The sequence below is a fragment of the Histomonas meleagridis genome, assembly GCF_020186115.1.
Source record: "Histomonas meleagridis strain 2922-C6/04-10x chromosome Unknown contig_283, whole genome shotgun sequence".
In the NCBI taxonomy this organism is placed as follows: Eukaryota; Parabasalia; order Tritrichomonadida; family Dientamoebidae; genus Histomonas; species Histomonas meleagridis.
The window spans coordinates 44,963-65,602 of record NW_027150850.1 but is presented as its reverse complement, the minus strand read 5'-3'; the positions used below and the strand labels follow the sequence as shown (position 1 = coordinate 65,602).

General features: G+C 28.3%; 5 protein-coding genes across 5 annotated transcripts; 2 read left to right on the top strand and 3 right to left on the bottom strand.

Annotated features, from left to right (window-relative positions):
* Positions 1-1,019: 1,019 nt before the first annotated feature.
* Positions 1,020-1,652, bottom strand: GO595_004782 (putative ubiquitin fusion degradation protein UFD1; the record flags this gene model as incomplete). Its single annotated transcript, XM_067917951.1, has 1 exon — positions 1,020-1,652. The coding sequence occupies one exon, from the start codon at positions 1,650-1,652 to the stop codon at positions 1,020-1,022; it is 633 nt and encodes a 210-aa protein (XP_067775035.1).
* Positions 1,653-1,754: 102 nt separating this feature from the next.
* GO595_004781 (S-adenosyl-L-methionine-dependent methyltransferase) lies at positions 1,755-2,417 on the top strand (the record flags this gene model as incomplete). Its single annotated transcript, XM_067917950.1, has 1 exon — positions 1,755-2,417. One exon carries the CDS (start codon positions 1,755-1,757, stop codon positions 2,415-2,417), a length of 663 nt encoding a protein of 220 aa, XP_067775034.1.
* A 2,979-nt stretch (positions 2,418-5,396) lies between these two features.
* Positions 5,397-6,047, top strand: GO595_004780 (uncharacterized protein; the record flags this gene model as incomplete). The annotated part of the gene is made up of 1 exon (XM_067917949.1): positions 5,397-6,047. The coding sequence occupies one exon, from the start codon at positions 5,397-5,399 to the stop codon at positions 6,045-6,047; it is 651 nt and encodes a 216-aa protein (XP_067775033.1).
* Positions 6,048-12,758: 6,711 nt separating this feature from the next.
* Positions 12,759-14,816, bottom strand: GO595_004779 (von Willebrand factor type A domain containing protein; the record flags this gene model as incomplete). The annotated part of the gene is made up of 1 exon (XM_067917948.1): positions 12,759-14,816. The coding sequence occupies one exon, from the start codon at positions 14,814-14,816 to the stop codon at positions 12,759-12,761; it is 2,058 nt and encodes a 685-aa protein (XP_067775032.1).
* A 3,396-nt stretch (positions 14,817-18,212) lies between these two features.
* On the bottom strand, positions 18,213-20,330 carry GO595_004778 (PHD-finger family protein; the record flags this gene model as incomplete). Its single annotated transcript, XM_067917947.1, has 1 exon — positions 18,213-20,330. One exon carries the CDS (start codon positions 20,328-20,330, stop codon positions 18,213-18,215), a length of 2,118 nt encoding a protein of 705 aa, XP_067775031.1.
* Positions 20,331-20,640: the final 310 nt, after the last annotated feature.

Sequence of the window (20,640 nt, the reverse complement as noted above, 5' to 3'; positions counted from 1 at the left end):
ACCTCTAATAATTCCCAACATTCTGCAAACATTAAATTATCAATTTTTTTAATGCTACATCCAATATCAATTGATATCAATTCTCTACATTCTTTAAAAAGTCCAACACCTATTTTTTGAACTGAATTTGGTATTATCATATGTTTAATTGATACACAAAAAGCAAATGTCAAATCTCCTATTTCCTTAACATTTTTTCCGATCAAAATATTTTTAGCACTTGAACAAGTTTCAAATGCTTCTTTACCGATTTCTTGAATGGAATCAGATAGGATGATATTTTCTAAAGAAACACAGTTTTGAAATGCATAATTTCCGATGAAAACAATCTGTTTACCAAAGAAAATGGTTTTTAAGTTAATACAGTTTCTAAAGGCACCTTCCCCAATAATTTTTGTAGAATGCCATATTGTAACATTTGTTAATTCTTTCCATGAGTTAAATGCATCTTTTCCAATTTTATAAACTCCATACCAAATGATAACACTATCAGGTATTTTTCCAATATAATCATTTTTTTTGATTTTATTTATTTCGGAAAATTTAATTTCCATTAAACACTGAGAATGATAAATCATAACAAAGAAGATAAGAATAAAAGAAATTAGTACCATAAGGAAAATAATTTTTTTAATTTACAACTTTTAACTCAATCTCAAATAAAAACATAATTGATTATTTTAATTGTGCATATATTTGAATTATTTATTTTATTATATCATCACTAAATAAATTTTTGTGAATAAAACAGTAAATATCTGCATCAATGATGAAAATCTCCTTTGAACATCCTCCAATTTTTAGAAACCACAACATTTTTTAAAGTTTATATATGTTTGTTATGAAAATGTTTAAAATTTATGTGAACATAAAAATAATTTCTTTGATCATTACTTTCTGATTGATAATCACTAACAACTTATTTAAAGTTAAAACAGACATATTGTATTTGGAAAAGGAAAATTATTCAAAATAAATTTTATTAAAAATAAAAAATCCGCTTACTAAAACTTATATTATCAACGAAGAGAGTGTGGTTTTCCAATGAATTTATTTGGGGCTTTACTTTTTGGTTCATAACAATCTTCTTCTTCTCCCCAATTATGAGTTAAAAATTCCTGGATCTTATCTGGAGAAGGAATCATTTCGAGATTTACATCAACATTAAATGTTGACGCCATCTTTGGAGGTTCCACATAAAGTACTTTAACTTGATGTATTTTGTTGAATATTGAAAGAGGGAGAATGGAACCAATTGTTAGGCAAGGAAAAGGTCGAAGTGCAACTTGAAGAACTGTTTGAACTGCAGATGGAAATTCATTTGTTAATGGTTGAAGTGTCAATGATTCTGCAGGAGGTAAATCTACAAGAGAAACAATTACTTTATCATTTTCTTCAATGTTAATCGTTTCCATCATCCACTTGGGTATAACACATGAAACAACATCTGAATTAAAGGATTCAACACCTGCAGCTACTTCTTGGTTTGTGATTGGATTTTTGATTGAAAATAATAGAATTGGCTTTTGTATATTATTTTTCTCAATAAAATGAAGAATTAATTCAGGAAGGATAACTTTTCCTTTGTAATTAAGACTTGGATCACCAAATGTCTCTGGGGAAACAGCAAGAAAGGTATTTTGAACCCTCATTAATTAACGAATTTTTCACATCACATCAACTTTTGATAAAAATTACTGTCATATATTTTGTTTCAAAAAGAATAGACATTGAATAAATTAAAAAATGACATAATGAATAAAACCTCAGAGGAAATCGAAGAAAAATTTGTTTTTAGACCATACAAGTCATTATGTACACATTACGCTAATAACAAATATGATCGTTGGAAAACAATAGAACAGTTTATTTTTTCATTACCACCTAATTCAATGATCCTTGATATAGGGTGTGGTACTGGGAGATACCTTAGCATAAACAATAAAATAATTGACATTGGTATTGATCCAATTTTTGAACAATGCAAATTTTCACATGAACAACATCCAAATTCAATCACATCTGAAATCTGTGGAAATGGACTTATGCTTCCATTTCAAGACAACACATTTGATCACGTCATATGTATTCACGTGATACATCATTTTCCTTCTAAAGATCATCGGATTAAATGCCTTAAAGAAATATGTAGAGTTTTGCGTGTTGGAGGAACTGCTCTTGTGTCTGCATGGGGAATTAATTGTGAAAGTTCACGATCCAACGAACAAGATCAAATTGTTCCATGGAAATTGAGTCAAGAAGGAATAGATCCAAATGTAAAACTTGACAGATTTTACCATTTCTTTAAGGAAGGAGAATTTTCAGAACTTGCAAATGAAATTTCAAACTTAGAATTACTTGAAGAAGTTAATATATCTGAGAGAATTGAAGCTGCTTTCCTCAAAATACCAATATAAACTTATATTTTTAATAAAAATTTAAGGAATATAAAAATTAGGCGCCGAATTTCAAGCTTTCAAGCTCCTTCACACATATTTCCTGCTTCATGATATGTTAAACGTTTTCGTTTGATCGTTATTTCGTGTCACATTTCATAAATATGTTTGTTCAAGCAATCTTTTTATTTTTTATTATATCATCATGTGATGAAGAACAACTTCCTTTTGATGACAACCCAGAAAGCATTGAAAAAGAACCAAAACCAACCACAATCCCTAAAAAACCGATAATTATTTCTTTAATTAAACTTCTTGGAATCAGAGAAATAATTGTTGGGTTAATCATTCTATTGTATATTTTGGTTTATATTGTTGGAGGTAATATTTTACAAAAAAAAGTTGAAGAACTTTCAAAACAATTTAGAACATTAATGCGTAATTATTTCATGATTGTACCAGAAACATTCTTTAAAGTTACCAATCATATGTATCATACATATATAACTGGGCGTACATATTATACAGGAGGAATTGTTCGTATCCAATTTCAGAAATGTCGTGATATTTTAGGTATTCTTTACGACAAAATTTTAGGCAAAAAAGATGTTATAACCTTTGAACTTTTATGTGAGCCATTAATGAAAAACACAGCAATTTTCTCATATCGAAATTCAATTATGAGAGAATACAAAGAATATAATCTTAACGAAGAAAAAATTGAAGGATTAAACAAAACAATTTTTACAGATTTTGGGCCATCAAAAATACCTTTTATTGAATTAATTAAAGATTATGAGCAAAAACATCCAAATTCAATTGTAGCAATCGATATGAATGACATGAACAGATTTGAAACGAGAGAAGAAGGGAGATTCATAGCTCGATTTCAGTTTCAGGTTAATGATGTTAAAGATGTAAACAACGAAATGATTGAGTTTGTTATGAAAATGGCTGACGATTTTAATATGCTTCAATTGGATACTGAAACTTATGATAGAAATTTGCAAGTAAGAGAGGCAATGGTGATAAAATCAGATAAAGAAAAATTAAAACCGTAAAATAAATAAACTTTGTTTAATTTCTTTTTTGTTTTTGGAAATTTGAAAATGTTTAAGAGTTTGTCATTCAAAGATTGATTCAATGTTAGAATATCTGTGGAAAATCTATTTCACATTCACAAAAATGATACAAACCCAGTGGCTTTGAAATTGTGCCAACTAGAGAGTGGTTGAATGAAGCCGAGCTGGGGTTTTTTGAAGGTGTAACTAATTCTGGGTTGCGATAAGTAAATTTGTTTAATTTACAAATTTATTGATTATTTTATATGAAAAAGTGAGATGAGGGTACCCTTACTTTCAATTTCTATCAAAAGTGATCCTGATAAACGAACGATACGCACAAACAAAAAGTCAACATTAAAAAGCCGTTAAATCCTCTTCTGCTTTCTACCATTGTTCCAAACTATTCAACAAATATGGAAGAAGTTTCATACACTACCAATTCTTTGCTATTCATTTTACCTTGTTTTTAACTACTGGGACAATTATTGGAGTTATATTGCTGGAACTAAATACTTCATCCTTTCTGTTCTTTTATTAATTTCATCTTTTGCATTACTTTTTGCATGTGTAAGTTATTTTTCATCCAGGCGTATGGTATCAAGTTTGTATGTATATTTTTTTACAGCAATAATAATTTGTTTTATTTCTTTTTCTTTGATATATCTAACAAGAGCCATAAAACACAGACAGTGTTTGTATTTTTTGATGCAAGCAATGAGTGATACTACAAATACAAGTATTTTTCAAGGATTTCCATATAATAATAACCATCAAAGTAACAATTTCATTTATCAAAAGACAGTAGCTGTTCATGATGCTCTTATTTGCATTATATGTTATTGGGCGTTTTGTCTTATTTTTATTAATTTTAAAAAATTTAATGAGCCAACAAATTTGAATAAAATTGCCATAACTCACAATATTGAACCACTTGTTTACAACAAAAGCGAAGAAGAATCAGAGTATGAGTATGACACTTCTTTCATCGAATCCAAATCCGATAAATCTAAATCTTCAAATTCAAACTCAGAATTTAATGAAACACAAAAAACACATTCACAAAAAACAAGTTTCATCAGTAATAAAAGTATGGACATGAAGCAATCAGAAGCTAAAACAGATGAATCCAATTCAAGCGAACAAAAAACAGATAATTCATCTAATAAAAACATAAAATTTGATATTTTTGAATCAACAAATAGCACAAGCAAAGCAGCGAAGAAAAGTAATGCATTCGAACAATTCGCATCGCCAAGTGACTCATTTACCAAAAAGAAAAATAAGAAAAACAGTGTTTTGGATCAATTTGCATCAGACAGCACAAACGAAGCGAAAACGAAAAATGTTTTTGAGCAATTTACGTCTTCTGATAGCGAATCCAAGAAAACAAATAAGAAAAATAACATTTTTGATCAATTCGCTTCTTCTGATGACTCTTCCAATAAAAAGAAAAATGTTTTTGACATGTTCGCCTCTGATAGCACAAGTAAAGCGAAATCAAAAGAAAAAAATGTTTTTGATCAATTCGCGTCAACTGATAGTGAGCAAAACGAAACGAAAAAAGATGTTTTCGCCGATTTTGCTTCAAGCGATAGTTCGTCTGATCAAAAAGCTAAGAAAAAGAAGAATGTATTTGCTGATTTTGCATCTTCAAGTAGTTAGAAATATTATAATTTTGTTTATTTATAAATACAATAAAATGCCAATTTTTTGTTTGCTGTGAAAATATTAACTGTGTTTGTGAATTAAAGATTAAATGTTTTTTTGGTTTTTTGCTTTAATAAAAGCAGATTCATATATTAATGTACGCCGTTATATTTTAGGTAAGTGGGATGTTGAGAAGCTTCATTGCCCTGCAAAAACAGAGAAATGCTTTAAAGAAAATTTCGATATTTTCTTTTTAGAAGGAGATTCTGCAAATACGGTCGATGTGTTTATGAACTCAACAGAAGGGCAATTCTTTTTCAAAGCTATCTTTACAGGAAATGCCATATTTGAATTTACTGAAAGGGATTCTAGCGAAAAGATAGCAGAATTTGAATTCTACTCAAAACTGTTTCCTCACTTGAATGCTGTTGGAAAATGGAAGGAAGATTCAACATATTCAGCCGAGTTCATTTCACAAAATTCCATTCACTTATCAATATTCAACAGAACAAATCAAGATTCCTATTACTATACTTTCTCTAAGGAAGTTCATCAACTCTCTGCACTAGAGAAGAAAATACCAATGATCCTTACGGCCGGAATGGTAATTGTCAAATTGTTGATTAGTGAATTTCGAAAACGGAAAGCCGCAATACAGCGACAAATTCAATCAGAGAAAGAGACCAAAGAGTTTGAAGAAAAAGAATTAAAAGAATTGGATGAAGATCAAAAGGAATTTATGAAAAAGATGAAAGATGCAGTTCATAAATCAAATGATATGTTTGAAGATGATGAAGAAATAAAGAAATTAGAAAAAGAAATCCAAGAAGATGATAGGAAAGAAGATGAAGAAATCAAAAAATTAGAAAAAGAACTTGAAGAAGAGGAACAAAACGATGATGAAGACATAAAATTAGAAGAAATTGATGAAAGTGATTAAAGAAAATAGAGTTTTTAATCTATATTAAATATTTTCTATGTTTATAAAAATGATTTTTTTTTGTTAAGAAGTGATGTTTTTTTTCTTTAAAGAATTTATTCTTGATATCTAATAATTTTATATCTTAATATGTTAACCCAGATTATAATATAAGTTATGCTTAGATACATCTAAATAATAATATGCAAGCAAGAAAATAACTTAAAATTGATGTTTTTTAAATAAAACAAGAACAAATTAATGAATTGATGAGAAATATTAATGAAATTAAAGAAGAAATCGAAGAAATACAAAATCAAATTGATGACTTAAAATTGAATAAAATTATTCAAGACGCACAAAGAGAAGGGAAACAAAATGTTAAACAATTATGTTCAACTTTGAATATCTTAAGAATTATCGGTAATAATAATAAAGAAAAAATTAAAATGTTCGAAATCGAAGATGAAATTAACCAACAAAAATTATATGAATTAAATGATATGTATTCCGATGAAGGTATAGTCAATTGAAATTAAGAATTCACAACAAATATTCTGAAAACAAAAATCGTGTTTTAATCAGTTGCTAAAAAATAAAGTGCCAATAAAGAATACGGATGAAAGAATTTAACGAACAAATTAATAAATATAAATTGAAAATTGTGGTATTAAAAAGAAAAGAAAGTGATTTAAGAGCAAAAGTGGAAAAGTCTATTAAAACTTTGAAATTTTATAACTTAGATATACCTGCGCCACCTGCAAAAAAACAAAATAAATAAATTTTTCTAAATTTGTAATTTTTTTTTTTTTTCCCCCGAAATGATATTGAGCAATGCTTTTATGAAGATTAGTTATGGGATTTTGAATCATTTATATTCTTCAATGTTCAAATGATAAATTATACAAATAGCGATATTATACTTCTTTAACATTAAAGTGTTATGCTTATAAGACACTATTTATATAAATAATGAATAACATAAAAAACCTAACTGCTTGAAAAATAATACGATGTTGATCTATTAAAAACTGTTAATAATTTTACTATCACATGAACATGTTCACATGCACATCAAGTTATTAACATACATATTATATCAGACAAAAAAATATTTCATATTAACATAAATTGATAAAAAGTAGTTAACTCCATCGTTTGGAGAAGAACAGTAAATCTTACCAATGTTCTTGAATATAAATTTTACAAATCATTTACCGTCAATACGCTGCCTTGTTTATATGCATGTGCGTTGATGCTATTCTCGAAACATTCCATCTTTTTGTCGAAATCATGGGTAGATACTTTAAAAAAGTTCGTGAAATAGATTTACGAGCACATTTCAATCAAGCGTATGCAATGCTTGATGAATTCATAATTGCTGGTGAAGTTGGTGAATGAAATAAACAAATTATCGTAAATATAATGAAACATCTAGATGCGCTTGACTAAACCAAAAACATTTAATTTTTCTTTATTGACATTCTATTTTGAATTTAATGTAAAATTTATTTAGCTAATTTGTGCAAGTCATTTTAAATTGTTAATTTTTATTTAAAATAAATATTTTAAATAATTTCCAAATATTATTTTGAAATGCCAAATTATTGATTCTCCGTTACACTTAGACGCAAAGCATTTTCACTTATCGATAGATGAAATTAAAAATAAGATTAAAGAAAAAAATATTTTCGAATTTCTGCCCTCATATTATTAATAGTAAAACTAATGTTGCCAACTATTAAGAAAAATTAATGCTATTAATAATGATTTTTTTAAGGTAATAAGTCATTTGTATCCAAAATTGAGGTGAAAAGTTCAAATAATTTTTTCTCAAGGTAAAATTGATTTCAAACCAAGAAACAGAAATCATGATAACATAAAATGTATCTATAAAAACATATTTTATATAAAAAAATTCACAAAACAATTTTTAAAAAATTGTCTGAATTTAAAAGAAAAGAAAGATTTTTTTCAAGAATTTATAAAAAAATTGATGATTTGAGAAATTTAATTTTTTGATATTTTACCATTTTTTTCGTGAAAACTTTTGACGATTTATATCAATTAATTGATTTTTTATGCATAATATCTTTCGAAAGGCTTTGAAATAATCAAGAAATATTATTTATCTTCCTAAAAAAGATAGATCATCTATCGTCCTCCTATCGGTTTATATCGTTGTTCATCGTTGCCTATCGGTACGACCATAATCAAAATAAACCATACAAAAGTGGGATGTTGTCACTTTTAAAAATGAAAAAATAAATAAATTTATCTTGACTTATCATGAATATTATTTAGCATTTATATTAAAAAATTATGTACATATATTATATAATATTTTTAATGACTGGTTCTCATATCATCCCAGTATAACTATGGCGAAATTTTCGAAACGAGTTTATATATAATATCATCAAAAATATGTTGAATAGTACCTCGCAGGAATGAGTATTTCACACCTTTTCTTCTTCTAATCATTTTATTTTCGGCTTAGAGTTAAAGAAGATGTATATCATTAAAAGTGTTTTTTCATTTTTGGTTTGGAACACAACCGTTAAAACAAATGGGTGAGACCCAAAATGAAAATCTTGTTTTGTCATCTCAGGATATAAACTTTGATGAAATGGAACAAGATATTGAACGCTTTGCAAATGAACCATCTGTTCGTGAAGTTTTAGAAGTTGGTGTTGATCTTCAAAATTATAGCAGTACCATTTCAAAGGAACTAGCAATTGCAGAAAAAGATTCAGTAGGTGACTATGTTAAGCAAGTGGAGGCAACTAAAACTCTTTGTAAAGAAATTAAAGTTTGTGATTCTTCTCTTGAAGCAATGGAAAATGTTCTGATGTTATTCAAGGATTCCATTGGCCAGCTTTCATCAGATATTTTTGCCTTACAAGCAAAGTCACAAACAATTACCATAAAACTAAGTAATCGAAAAAATCTTGAAAACCAACTTGGATTTTTTACCAATAACATTTCTGTTTCCAGGCAATTTATAAATCATATTCTTAATGGTGAAGTCGGACCTAATTATATTGAATATGTTAGAGAACTCCAATCTAAACTCGAGTTTTCTCGTTCTGACATAGCCAAACATTCACATTCTTGCCAGGAAGTTCAAGAGGTACTTAATACTCTCAAACTTAAGGCTTCAGATAATATCCGACAATGGCTAATTACCAGAATCAATGAATTACGTGATCATTATGATACTGAGCAAGTTGCCATTCAAACCATTCTACTTAAATCCCAATATCTTTATAGTTTTCTCAAGAATAATTCACCTGATTTCGAACAATCAATTCGGCAATATTACACATCGATAATGTCACGAATATATCATGCGAACTTTAAGTTACTTTCACAGCGTATTATCCGCCAAATGAATCCCATCTCAACAAATAATGAAACAATAGCACCATTTATTCAAAAAGGATTTTTTTCATCCAAAGTTTTATCAGCTGATTCAACCACATTTTTTAGCATTGGTGAAAGGATCAAAATATTAAATGAAATAATGTCACCACCACAACCATTTGGTAATGAGATTTATCCTGTTGAGTTATTATTAAGATCATTTTATCAAACATTAATTGACACTGTAATTTCGGAATATAATTTTTCTTCGGTATTTTTCGAAGAGAAAGAGATAATTTCGAACATTTTTTCATCGACATTTAAATATTTAGATGCATTTATGAATAATTTATTAATCAAAATCACTGATCCAATTTGTATTATACTTTTATTAAGAATTATAAATAAACAAAAAGAATTCATTACATTAGATAACTTAAATCGATTAGAAACACATTTAAACACTTTACAATTTAAATTATCTGATAAATTCAAATTAATTATTTTAAATAATATTAACATAATTAAAGCTTGTGATGCTTCAATGTTTAATGATTATTTTAAAGTCGCTTCTTTTGTACAACGATTTTCTGATTTATGTTTCTCATTAATATTAATTCAAGATGAATCAATATTTGATTTGATTAATCAAAATTTATTAAATTTAAATGATGAAATAATTACTTTAATCGAAAAGTCAGCTAATAATTTCCAAAGTGAAGAATTAAAATTAATTTTCTTAATTAATAATTATTATCATATAGCGTCAAAATTAAGCGAAGTTAAAAATAATAATAAAACAGTTCTTTTTAATGTGTATGAACAAAAAATTACCGAAAAAACTGCTTCGTTTGTTGAGATGCAATTAGTTTCTGGTTTTGGTAATTTGTTAAATGTCGTGAAAAAGGCATTTCCCAAACTTGAAAGTTCGGATTCGCCATTGAAAATTAACGTTTCTGAAAACGAATTAAAAAATATAGCAAATGATTTTAAGGAAAAACATACAAAGATTTTAAAGGAAATTTCGGATATGCAAATAAAACGTTTTTGCGATTTTGTTAATGGAAGAGAAATAATGAAACTAATTGCAAAAAGAATTGTTTTGTATTGGGCAAAGTTCGAACAATTGTGTAAATATAGCGCAAGAAATGCTCCTTGGATTAGTAATATGATAAGCGTAAGACAATTAGTAAGTAATATACAGGCGTTAACACCTTATTAAATATGTAAATATATAATTTATCTAAATATTTATTTTCTTTTTATAAAATAGTTTATAGTGATTTTCATTAAAAAATTGGTTAATATTACATGTGTATTAGTGATTATTAATTAACAAGTTGCTTTGCCTAAAAAAACGCTGAAAGAAGTGGGTGAAATGCTTTCAAAAAGTGAATTATCGGTTGAAAATTCAAAAGAAATGTTACAAAGAGTTCGTTTTTTTCCCCGAAAAATGAGTACTTTACTTTATTTGTAACGTACTTTCATCCAGGGCACCCCGAGTGAGCTCAAAATATCATGACGGACAAAAACTTTTTTTGGCATGGAGTTCTTTCACTAAATGACATGGGAGCCCATGCATTTTTTGATGTAAAAATCAAGAAGAATGTTCCAGATGCACCAAATATGGTTGGTATATATACAAGTGATATTCCTCCATTACCTTTGGGAGCTTCTGATACGTTTCATGTTACCTTCCTATTAGAAAATAATGTGGGTCTAAACACGGTTCGTTACAGGGTTGCTGAATCTCAATTTGAAGGATCAGAATTAATGAAGACTATTAGTGAATCTTCTTCAACTCAAAATACAGTAACTGTTTCAAATGAAACTGGCGAATGGCAATTTTCACTTCAACAGCAAACATGGATCATTCGTTCAATATTATTATATGTTCCAATGGCTCAACTTAAAAAGTTTATAAAAGATCCTTGAAACTATCATTAGTTTTTTTTTTTTTCTCGTAAATTTTCGAGTAATATCATTATTGATATCTAGACATAATTTGTAAAAAAATATTTTTGAAGTTTTAGATGCCTTTTGCTTGTTGCATCAAATAAACAAAATAAAAGCTTTTTATTATTATTACAAAGTAAGTTATACCATTTTTGTTGATATAATAGATGACACTTTTTAGCGACAAGAAAGGGATCATTATTTATCACAGGAAATAACTAAATGGAATCAACAAACCAAACCAATAACCACAGCGCTTTTCAACCTAATCCTACAACGTTTCAAAAATCCAGTGTAAATATTGGAGATGTTATAAATATTAATAATTATATGTATCAGGGCTTATATTTTAAAGTAGTAGATATCCAAGAAGACACAGTTACAGCGGTTCCACTTCCTATTCCAATTTCTGGCCATTTCTCTGATTTTCAACCAATTGAAACACCTTTTACAGCAAACATTCCACATAGATCCAATGTTATTCAAACCGAAACAGAAAATCAAACTGATCATTCATTTACAAATCCAGTTATGTTATATAGAGCCGGTGATATAATTGAAACATTAGATGGTTCAATATATATTATTACCGCTTCTCCACAGTGTACAGATGACTGCCTTTATGTTATGACTTTCGATAACAAAATTATTGATTATGAAATTGATCCAAAAAATATTAAACGAATACGTAAAAACGATAATTCATGCAGAGATCGAAATAATAAAAGAATTTACGTTGGAGATACTGTTGAAACACCAAACAGGAACTATTGGAATTGTAATGAATACATATAAAGGAAAAACTCTCGTTGGAATGGAGGAAAATGATGAACAAAGCATAATTGGAATGGATTCGAGGGAATTAATACTCATTGAACCTAATAAAAAAGATTGGAACACACAAAGTGAATATGGCTATTAAATAGAATTATAATATTGTGAATAAAATAATTATAAAAAAATTAATAAATGTTTTATAAATTTGATATTTTCTTGTTTTGACTTGATTTCAATATTATTTGCAAAGATTAGAGAAGTAATATGATTTGAATTTATGTAATTTACAAAAATATAAAATTTTCATCTTCTTCATGTGATTAAATTGGTTAATTAACAATAAGATTTCTCGTATGTGTTAGATTTCAATAATAATTGTAATCTTGTAAGATTTGTGTTACAATAATTTAAATCTATCTAAAACTTCATTATAATTAATTAATTTGCATGATCTGACCAGTATTGTGTTCGTAAGTTCCTTCATATAAACAATATCATTTATAAATGTTACATCATAGTAAAAACAATTTAATTCCCATTTAATTTAAAGAATTTCGCTTCATAACACATAAAATTTGGTGACATATTTACTAGTAAATATGATAATTTATTTAAAATAATTTTCTTAATTACTCATAATATATATCTATTAATTATTTCGTCCCAATTAATATCATTATTGATACCTTTGAGCCAATTCAATGCCTTTGTCTCAATTAGTTGCCATGAGTCCCTTTTCTCTAGTGCCTTTTTCCTTAGCACAGCCACGGCCAAAACAGTTGATATTACTCTGTCCATCCCCTCACAGTTCTTTATTTCAGTTAAAGTTGGATATTCTTGCAAACCAGCAAATTCCAAAATTTTCTGATTCTTTTCCCAATATCCTTCGATTTGTTGTAGTTTTACAATATCCATAAAATCGAATGAATTTTTCTCATTCTCATATTTCATTAGTTGTGAGTGATCTTCTTCACTACTTTCGTCATCCGAAAAGTCTCGATAATCAGAATAAACATTACCAACTTCAAAATCCAAATCCAAGTCCATAGATGGAATGACATTTGATGAATTTACGTCATTCCGATATGCGCATAACTGCGATGGTAATTTATATTCTATTAGTCCGACATAAGCAGTAAACTTTGAAATTACACCGCTTTCAATTGATAATTTGATGCACTTTTCCTTATTCTCATTGTTTAGTTCTAAGTTACGAATCATTTGATAAGCAAATAAAGGATAAATGCAATTCGTATCCCAATTCTCTACTTTAATCATAAAGTCATTGTCGGAATCATTATAATTCCCATTAACAAGTACAAAGTCATTATTAATTTTAGTATTAATATACAAAACTCGTGAAGTTTTAGGTAATGTTATAGGTATTGGAAATGGTACAACTTCGAAATTGTTTTGGTTTTCTACATGAACATTTATGTTAGTTATCGAATTTGATATTGACAAATTTAATAATGGAATAATTTTCATTGATAAGTCTTCGCCATCATTAATAAAAACTGATTGTCCTGATGTGATAGAAGCCATTATTGAAATAGTTCCTAAATCTGCACCACTCCCAAACCCAATTGTAAAGCATCGATTCATTGTATAGTTTTCCTTTAATAATTGATAAATTTTTAATGGATCATCGATTTCTCCATCAGTTAAAATTAATAGTTGTCGTTGATTATTAGTTGGTAGTTTAAGAACATATTCTAAAGGTGAATAAATATTTGTTCCGCCTAAATCTGCTTTCATATTTTGTACACAATTAAGTGCACTTTCGAAGTTTTCTTGATTATATGGTAATGAATTTTCAAATAATGTTTGATATTTGGAGCCAAAACGTATTATATTAAAACTACAATTCATTGGAAGAGAACGAATAAATAATTGTAAACATCGCTTAGCGTTATTAATTCGACTACCTGACATAGAACCACTACAATCAATGAAAAAGATAATTTCATTTGTGGATTTGGGAATAATATCAATATTTGGAACAAAAATAATAGCTGAAGAATTATTGGCTTGATATGCAACGCTTTGAAATTCTGTTTCAAGATGTGTTTTGATGAAATATGAATCCTTAGTGGAATTGTCTGGTGAGGATTTGATATGGAGAATTCCTTGATTTGGAGAGCTTTTGATGAATTCAAATTCAGAACAATTTACTGAAACATTTGAAATGTGCACTGGTTGTTGAATTCGAAGTTTAAAATCAAAATCAATATGATTTAAAATGCTTGATTGAATTGGGAATTTAAAAAGAATAGTTCGAGGATCTTCAAGAGTTCCTTCAAATGCGGAATTAATGATAACTTTAACATCAACACCAGCAGGAACATTACCAAGACAAAAGTTGCTATAGCCATTATTACGGTGTTGCACAATAAATGCGAAATGACCGGTATTAACAGCTTCACGATAAGTTGCTTGTGCATTCCCTTTATCTTCAAGTTTTAAGGGAACAACTTTGTCGCCTACAATAAACTCGGTTTTGTACGTGCAAATTTGATTATCATTTGGAAAAGAATAAATTAATTCTGGAATTTCAGATTCTGTTGTAAAAGATTGGGTAGTTTGAAGATCTATGATGGTGCCACGTTGTTCTCCTGTTATTGTTATTGATTTGAGTGGAATTTTAATAGGCAATTTATCTTCAATTACTTGGAAATGACCCAAATACATCTGATGGTGAGCAGGTATATTTTCATGTGGTTTTGGTGAAATGGTTCTGTTTTTCTTACCAAAAAGCCATGACATGGGTTGTAAAACTGAATCAAAAATTGCGGAGGTTTCATATTCAAAAAGTCATATGAAAAAATGCCGAATTTAGAGAGGACGATCAATCAACCGCTGTCAGATGGAATTTGAATGATAGTGTCAAATGGAGTTTTAAAATTGGAAAACATTTACAAATTTAGAAAAAAAGTAATTTTATTATATTAAAAATATTTATTAATTTATTATACTTTGTTGTATTTTGCTTACATTTGCTTGATTGTATTGCATCATTTCCATGATATTATCTAATCCAAATGATTTAACAATTTGTTTCCAAAGGTTCATTTGCTCATCCGGAATCATTCTTTTCAGCCAAGTTGGTACAGCCATAATTGTACAAACGAATTTTCCCAAATGTTTTCCAATTATTTGTTGATTTGTATTATATAATTGCCATAAACATTTCGAGAAAATTGGTATTCCTTCATCATCTGGATCAGGCGGTAACAATGATAAAACATGTTCCATTTGTTCACCAGTTGAAGGAGCTCCAAAGAGTACAACAATAATAATCCAATCTAAAGCAGCTGTCTGTCTTAATAATAAATAATTAGATGCTAAATCAGATTCAATTAAATTCTTTAACAATAAAATTTGTTGTTGATCAAATAATTGCGTATAAATTATCATTAAATACATTAAAGAAGCATAATATGTATTACGCATTTGATCAGTGAGATTTTTGGTTTGCGTTAATATCTTTAATGTCGTCTGTATGATAATAGGCGCAAATTCATTTAATGTTTGTGGTGATACAAAACATATACGCGCAAGTGCCATAATGGAATAACTTTGCATAACTTTTTTCTTTGGAGAATTCATATAATTAACTAATGCTTGAATTAATAAATTTGGATTCGAACATTTTACAAAACATCCGCCAAGAATAAAACTTTGTAATGAATAACATAATGGTGCTTGATAATATTGTGATATCGTTTTACCATTACTAGTAATAGAACTTACATGACATGTTAAACATTCGACATAAAATGAATTAAGTTTTTCGATTATTGCTATATCAAGTTTATCTCCAACTTCTACAAGTAGACATGAAAGCGATATGAATAAACTTACAATAATTTCGACTTCTTCTTCAACAGTATTTTCGATAACATTAAGAATTGAATCAATAATAGCATTATATGATATTGGGATATGTGATAATGCTGGACATAAATATTCAAGTGTTTCAGAACCAATTTTTTGACTAACTTCATCTTCTTGTGAAAGTAATTCGATTATATATTGAATTAATATTTGTATTTGATTAGAAAATTGTTGTGGATATGTTGAAGCAATACTTGCAAGACATTTAAGTGATTCACCTCTTGCTTTATTAATAGGATCTTTTTCTTCTTCTGTGTTATTTTTAGTATTTGAGATGAAATTAAAGAAAAACTCAAAAAATGGTAATATAAATGGTTGTATTGATATTGGAAGATATTGGATAAGTAACATAACAGAACATGCTATAGTTATTAATGTATCAGAATCATATTCTTGAACTAAATTTGATGACATTATAGATAAAAATGATGGTATATCTTCAATGATAAGTCTTGGTGCAATTTTTACACATTTACTAAAACATTCATAAACTTTTGGTAATGATATATTTGCATTTAATAAATCCGTAAGTATTTTTCTTATTGAAGTATATAGCTCTTCATTAATCCCTTCATATTTATATATCGCATTTGATATACATGGAAGTATCAAATCAGAATTATCTTTATTCATTAATGAAACAAGCGCAGAAACAATTTGAAAAACATTTTGTAATGGTTCATTAGAATTATGAAGGATATTTTCAAGTGCAAGTAATGCACTTGAATAAGATGAATGATTTAAAAATGATTCAATAAGTGTATTAAAATGAAGCTTTAAACACATTGGTGCATCTTCACTTAGACTTGATATAAATATACAAAAATCATTATATACATATGGATCATTAATTTGCATCCCGGCTGATATTATATTATTAATTTCATCAATGTTACTTTCTAATAATTCACCCGCTGTTTCAATCATATAAGTAAAACATACTATACCTACACGAAAGCCTACTAAATCATTATTTTGAATTTGTGATACTATAAAATCATATAATTGAAAGAATAATGAATCATTATAATTTTCTTCTGATGCTAAATCAGAAATAAAATGATCTTCCCAAAATGGTTGAAATTCTTCTGGATCAAGTTTACATTTCGTATATAATATTTGGATGACTTCATTAGTAATGTTTGTTAATTCCTTTTCTAATGAATTTGGCTCAATTTCAAGAATAGTTATGAAAAATTGAAGAGCACATTCACGAACATATGGAGGTAATTCATGATTAAAAACAATTTGCCTGGAAAATGTATAATAAAACTCAAGATCAGCAGAAATCTCAGGGACAAAATAAAATAAAAAACATATTAACTCATATATACGAAAGACTTCTTGTTGATCTCCATATTCAAGAACACTTTTTTGACATTCGATTTTAAGAGATTCAAGTAGTTGTGGAAATACACTGAAAAGTTGTTTAAAAAGACCACTTTGAATGATAGAAAATATTAAACTAATCGAACGAAATCGTAAAACTTGGTCAGGACTATTCATTGCTTGAAGAATACATTGAACTAATGGTTGAATTACTTGTTGTAATAAGGCTTCATCAACTGCATTGGTCTCAAGAAACATAGACCATGATGCAAGGCCAATTCCAGCTGTGCTTTGATCTGTCAAAAAACAAATTGCTAAATTTAACAATTCTGGAAATCCAATATTAGGCTTCCTAACAATTTCTGTGCCACTACTAAACAAATAACAGCGATTTTGATCAACTGTTTCTTTTTGTAAGATTTGGATTATGTTGGACTTGATAAAATTAAATTGATCTTCATTATATTGATCAATATTTTTTGTAATTACTTGATCCAATGCAACAATAGAATAATATCTAAGAATAGGATCTGTATTATTTAAAGAAATAAATAAAAGATCATTTACAATAGAAGGAATTTTGTAAAGCTCAATTAATTGTAAACTAGCTTGTTCAACAAGCCCAGGGATACCTGCTCTTAATTGAGTGTAACATGCAACGAGTTGTTCAGCAAATTGGGGTTGCATGACCAAATCTTAGATTTTGCACATCACATGTCATATCAATTTTCCTTTGTTGTTATTTTTAAATCAACAAATTATTCTGAATTAATATCAAAATGTTTTTCATCAAGAAGTAATATATAGAAGTTATAACATAACATTCACATAAATTTTTATTTAATATATTTAAACAATTTATTAAGCGAGGATACTTGTATACTTACTAATTTTTTTGCCTCTCAATTTTCCTTTTTCTTGTTTTTCTTTAAACTTTTGTACAGATTCATCATCAGGCAACAGAATGAATGGAATTACAGGTACACTATCATTAACAAATGTACCTAATAATGTCATATTAGATGCTAATTCATGTTTTCTTGAAATATTTATCATCAAGTTATCATCAGATTTGTTCTTCTTCTTAGTAGAAGATCTTGTTTGCATACTCGTTTTATATTCGGGATCATCTTTAATTTCGATTATTGTTTTCACTTTTCTTCTTTTTTCTTTCCATTCACATTTTGGTAATGGATATGGAATATCGCCATCAAAAGGAAGAATTATTTCACTATCCTTTTGTATAGCAAATCCTCTTCTTGACTTCTCTTCATTTAAAGGTCCTTTCATTCTTGTTGCAAATAACCCAACACTTATTTCATCATTAACACGAATTAATCTTACAATGCAATTAAAATGAAAACTCCTTCTAAAATAAGGAGTGAATGAAAAACTTGTATTCGATGTATCAATGACAACACTACTATCTGTTACTACTAAACATGAAAGTGGAATTCCATCTTCACATTGTACTTCATCTGTATGCATTAAAACCCCAGGAAGAAGACATATTAATGTGCCATCTTCCACTTGGACAGATGAATGAATATGTCCGTCTTCGCCTTTATATATTTCAACTTGATTTGGCTCTTTTTCAATTCGTGGAATTTGTGTTGAGTTTAAAAGTTTTTCGATGGATTCTGTGTATGTAAAACTATCATTATTTGGATCTGTTTCATTAGATAAATTTTCATTATAAATAAGTTTCGTCGCTAAAATGTCAATTGCATTTAATAAGACTTGTCTTTCACAATTAAGCAATTTACAAAATGTATTATTAAAAACTTTCCAAAATTCATGCGCTTGATCAAATAATAAAGAGGCAAAAATATGAAAATATTTTTCTAATGTTAATCTAAAATGAATTTGTGATTTCCCAATTTCTTCAGTCACGAGTTGCGAAAAATAACCGTTTGGAATTGAATTGATAAGTTCCGTTCTGTCAAAATCAACCGTTACATAACCGTTTGGCACAGAAACGTCTTTTTCATCAAAAGTGACATATGGAATTTCGTAAGTGTTTTGTCCACAGCTCCAACAAGAAAAGTTCTTTGGGTTAGCCCCAAAATCAAGTTTTTCACATGACTTATGAACCCACATTTTACATCTTGTACATTGAATTAAGGGTTCATTATAAAGAGTATTACGATTACATTTACAACGTATCTTTTTCTTAGAACAATAAGGACAATTATATGCTGTTCGCTGTTTGTACTCGTTTACACACATTGCATGTAAGTAATTTTTGCATTTTTTGCACTGTATTAATAATCCTTCTAAATGATGTTCATCACAAACACACCTAAGGTATATTTGCTTACCATCTTTTATTATTGGGTATGCATCTGGCACAAACATTTCATCTGAATTTAATGGAATTACAAATGGTTGTGGAAAAGAATTTTGTTGGATCATTGGTTTTGGAATTGTAACATGCTGCTGGGGAATTGGAACGTACTGAGGATATACAGGATATATTTGTTGAGGATAATATGTATTATTAAACGCAAAATTTGGTTGATAAAATGTTGGAGAAAAAGGCCGTAATATTGGCTGGCTTTGAATATATGGTTCTGGCGGTGCAAGTTGTGGTGTAAAATTCGACTGAATTGGAATAGATGGTAATGGCATTATATTAACGGATTTAGTTGGTTTTGGTTTTTCTTCAACAACAGGTTGAACAACTCTTCGTCTGACAATTGGTTGCTGAATTATTTTTCTTCTTACAATAGGATTTGTTTCTTTATTTTGTTCATCATTTGATGATGCTGTTGGATTATTAATAAAATTATTTAGTAAATTAATTGGTTGTTTGGCTATTGCATTCGTTTGCTTGGTATTTGAGCTAGATAATTTTGAATCATTGATTAGAGAAGAAATTGACAAACCAGATGTTGAATGCATTGACAACACCTCAGCATCGGATAGGTTGGCCACAGGTTCGTTCTCCGAACTTTGATGTGTGGCGTCAATGCTCATACAGGTAAAACTTAAGGGCGCGGGATTGAATATTTCAAAGTGTTTTGAATTTTGATATCCGCCCGACAATTCACATAGAAATGACTTTCAAAAATTGGTTTTGCTTTCGGTTTATTTTTTTATGAATTACTTGGGGCACGCCTTTGAAAACAGCTTACAAAAAGCCTCAATCATTTCAGTTCACATCCATCGAAATGATGGAAATGTTGTAAGTACGGTTCCATGACGTACTTCGCACTAATTTTTTATTGTTCTTGTTAAAACAATTGTTATGAGGAGCGTAACCACACCAAATGATAAAAAGTGCCAT